We start from the raw sequence: 3,803 nt of genomic DNA, 5'->3' as shown, positions 1-3,803 counted from the left end.
TATTTATTTTTTTATATATTATTGTTTTATATATTATTTTCTTCATTTTGTACTTTTTTGTACTTCTTTGTAAAAAAACATTTTCATTCTCCTTCTTGATAATTTGCTTCATCGCAATGAAAACCGGTTAGAAAAAATCTTTATTAAATTATGCTTCCAGTTCAGCATTCTGGCTTTTTTTCATTTTCCTATTATTTCTCCACGTGCGGTTAACACAACCCCACTATTTACTGACTTATATATATATATATATATATATATATATATATAAAAGTATAAATATACATACAAATGTATACATGCATATCTATGTACCTATCTATCTATCTGTCTATCTCTCTATCTCTCTATCTATCTATCTATCTGTCTATCTGTATATGTATGTATACATATATATATGCATACATATTTATATGTATTTGTGTGTGTATATGTGTACGTGTGTATGTATCTATGTATGTACGTATATATTTGTGTATGTAATGTAATGTATGTATGTACGTACCTAGGTATGTATTTATGTATGTATAGATGTACATATGTATGTATGTACATGCATACATACACACAGTAATCTGTTTCTCTTTTCCTTTTTTCAGACACTAACAGTGAAGGATGTTAGCTGCAAAGTTACATTTAAAAAAATTGTATAATTACACTGATGTTGGAAAATTAATAAAAGATGAAGGACATGTCCTAGTAAATTAACCAAAATACTATTTCTTATCATTATAATGAACTTCTGTTTAGAGAGCAAAATGTGATGTAGCTTCCTTACTGACAAGTCTTCATAGTATATACATTTGAAACAAGAATTTTTAATGCAATAAAAGGGCAAATTATTTTTGCGTGCAAATACAATCTACTTAACCGACTACAGTTCTTGCCTGAAACTTATTCTATGAAACCTGACTCCACAGGAAAGATAAAAGATAAAGTTAATTTGCCAGTGTTTTAAAGCAAATTGGAAATGGGATATATATAATTAAACACTGCAATTTGGTGCCTGCTGTCCATTGCATTGGTGTCAAAAGTTTTGATGTCAACCAATGTAGTGACTCATGAAATCTTTATTCAGAACCATTTGTAATGTTTTCTATACGACTGCAATACATGAATCGTAATTCCAAACTAGCAAAGAATATATTGATAATAACAGGCATGAAATTGAGCCTTTAAATTACAATATTACGAGAGGGTACCCAAAAGAAACCGGAATTTTGCAATATTATTTTATTCACTTAGTTTTACATGTTTGCAATTTATTACCTTCAAAGTAATCTCCATTTGAAGCAATGCATCGGACCAGACGCGTTTTCAATAGTTCAAAGCAGTACTAGAACTCTTGCAAAGTAATGTCCTTTAATTTGAAGCAAAAATGTGTTTTAAGAAAGGCATGAAAATTGATTTTGTTGTTTCACAAAGTTAGACTTGCATTTGGGTTACATAATTAAGGATATACCTTTATTTGAGCACGAAAAGGTAAATTGATTAAAAGAAGAAAAAAAGTATCAAAAAATTAATGCTATCATTCGCTTTAGAAAAATGTAAGTGAAATCAGAATTCAACCACCAAAACAATAAACCCAAAGTTCCTTCAAGAAGGAAATAAAAAAAAGAAAACAGGGAAATTAGGCAACGAAAGAAAGGGGAGGGGAGAGAGTAACAGGCTATACTCCCCAATCTGAACAGTGTGTTTAGCCCAAGGACATAATAGCAAAGGCATTGCTGTGGAGAATAGCCAGCAACACTTGCTGCAACAGTCACGCAACATCGTGGCTTCATTCCTCAGACAGGCCGCTGTTATACCGCTTTCACAGAGGAAATCAGCAGCACGATATCTGAGAATACCCGAGGTTCCAACAGAGACCATTACGAATGATGGAATAGCTGCCAGTCAAACTCCAGTACTCAGTTATTTCCTCTACTCTGCATTTCAGGGTTGTACCAGTTGCGTACTGAGGTCTATCGAATCAACTCACCCTCTCTCCCCAAATTTTAGGCCTTGTGCCTAAGTAGAAAAGAACATTATAATAAACATCATAAATCCCAAACAATCCAAATCATGAAATTGTGCTGCTTTTTTAGTAATGTTTTAAAATGATACTTTTAATTAATATTTTTACATACACATACACACACAAACACTCACACATGCACATATATAACAGACTACTTCACAAAGACCAGACTTCTTTTTCAGTGCTAGAAAATACATCGGTTCTAATCTGTTGTTTACTATCTACAAAGTTCAATTAAGAGCCAAAATGGAATAGTCCTCTCATATTTGGGATTTCCAATGATTAGTTGTAAATCTTTCCTTATATTTTTTTTCCTTCTGATAGAACCATCTAGTATTTTTTTTTGTTTTAGATAGTGGCAACATTATTTAATATTTCCTTCCAATTTTGAAGTTGTAGGGTATGATTTGAGAGCAAGTTGGTCGCCATTTCTAACAGTTTTAGTGGTCAAGTAGAGAGGCTCACTTATTGGATATTTTTTATCAGTGACATGTTTCAGTTCTTTCCCAAGTTTGACGAGCTATCAGTAGTCTGTTATTCGACCTGCTCTGCTTCCTACCATATTGAAATGAAAATATAATTCTCAATTTCGTTTAGGAGATGAATATTAGAAAAGTTAACGAAAAAACACTAAGTAATTAAAAATAAATAATATAATAGTGATAATTTCTTTTTATTTCTCACAGCGAAGAGGTTATCCTATATTTTAACACAGCGGGAACTGGAGACAATGCCAGTGAATATAAACAGAGATAGTAATATGTAACATGCACTACAATACGTTTATTACTAGTTAGGTAAGGTTAACATGCATAAAAAAATATACAAAAATTGAAAATAAGTAATAAGACTGCAGACTAGATTGCTTGTTCGTTAATCTGTTCAATTACAAAGTCTCTAATTCCCACCGTTAAAATACTGGATAACTGAGAAAAATACAGATGTTGAGATATGTGAACAGACAGAACTTTAAGCCCTTTTGAAGACAGAGCTGGTCGATACTCCCTTGGTGGTGCAAGTCTGCAAAAAGAATGAAACAAATATCAATAAGATACACATCCAATTATTCAAAATTTTATGAAGATTAATGTGTCTAGCATAATGTGGGATGAAAGGTATGTACATAAGAGTGTATAGTTTTATAAGATTGCAGAGTGAACCAAGAGTCAATAAAATTTAAAGAAAAAAATGAAGCCTCACTCCTGAGATTTGTTTGTGTGTGTGTGTGTGTGTGTGTGTGAGTGTATCTCTGTGAGTGTGTGTGTATGTGAGCATTTAGTTATATATACATATAGAGAGAGATAGATACATTATAGTTAGGATTGACAAGAAAAATGTACTTCATCCTGTGAGAGATAAATTTTAGCTGGCAGAATCGTTAGCACACTGGACAAAATGCTTAGTAGCATTTCATCTGTTTTTATACTCCAACTTCAAATTCTGCTGAGGTCAATTTTACCTTTCTTTCTTTTGGCGTTAATAAAATAAGAACCAGTTGAGCACTGGGGTCAATATAATCGATTAACCCCTCTCACAAAATTACTGGCTGTGTGCCAAAATTTGAAACCAACATACACAGAATATATAAAAAAAAGAGACAATAATTTGGTAGATTTCTATAGCATGCCATGAGCCACCAAGCAATCTGTCAGACTCAGTTGATACTGTTCGTTCTATTTGAAAACCAGGACGTTGGTCTTTGAGAAAACACACGAGGAAAAATGAGAGGAAGGTTTTACTTTTTTTCTTCGTTCCACATTTTGCACACATGCACATTCACCCC

The 3,803-nt window shown here is 32.4% G+C and overlaps 2 protein-coding genes across 2 annotated transcripts in view; one reads left to right on the top strand and one right to left on the bottom strand.

Annotated features, from left to right (window-relative positions):
- LOC106877000 (uncharacterized) overlaps window positions 1-865 on the top strand; it is a 29,267-nt gene extending 28,402 nt beyond the window's left edge. The window contains exon 4 of the mRNA XM_014925780.2: window positions 600-865. Coding sequence (XP_014781266.1) covers window positions 600-653 — 54 coding nt within the window. The 3' untranslated portion in view covers window positions 654-865. The remainder of the gene's footprint in view (window positions 1-599) is intronic.
- A 1,809-nt stretch (window positions 866-2,674) lies between these two features.
- Window positions 2,675-3,803, bottom strand: part of LOC106877001 (fatty acid-binding protein, liver) — a 5,873-nt gene continuing 4,744 nt past the window's right edge. Inside the window, exon 4 of the mRNA XM_014925781.2 lies at window positions 2,675-3,040. Within this exon, the coding sequence (XP_014781267.1) occupies window positions 2,990-3,040 (51 nt within the window). The 3' untranslated portion in view covers window positions 2,675-2,989. The remainder of the gene's footprint in view (window positions 3,041-3,803) is intronic.

Source organism: Octopus bimaculoides, chromosome 2 (assembly GCF_001194135.2).
Source record: "Octopus bimaculoides isolate UCB-OBI-ISO-001 chromosome 2, ASM119413v2, whole genome shotgun sequence".
In the NCBI taxonomy this organism is placed as follows: domain Eukaryota; kingdom Metazoa; phylum Mollusca; class Cephalopoda; order Octopoda; family Octopodidae; genus Octopus; species Octopus bimaculoides.
The sequence above is the reverse complement of the archived record's forward strand: the minus strand, read 5'-3'. Positions and strand labels throughout refer to the sequence as shown.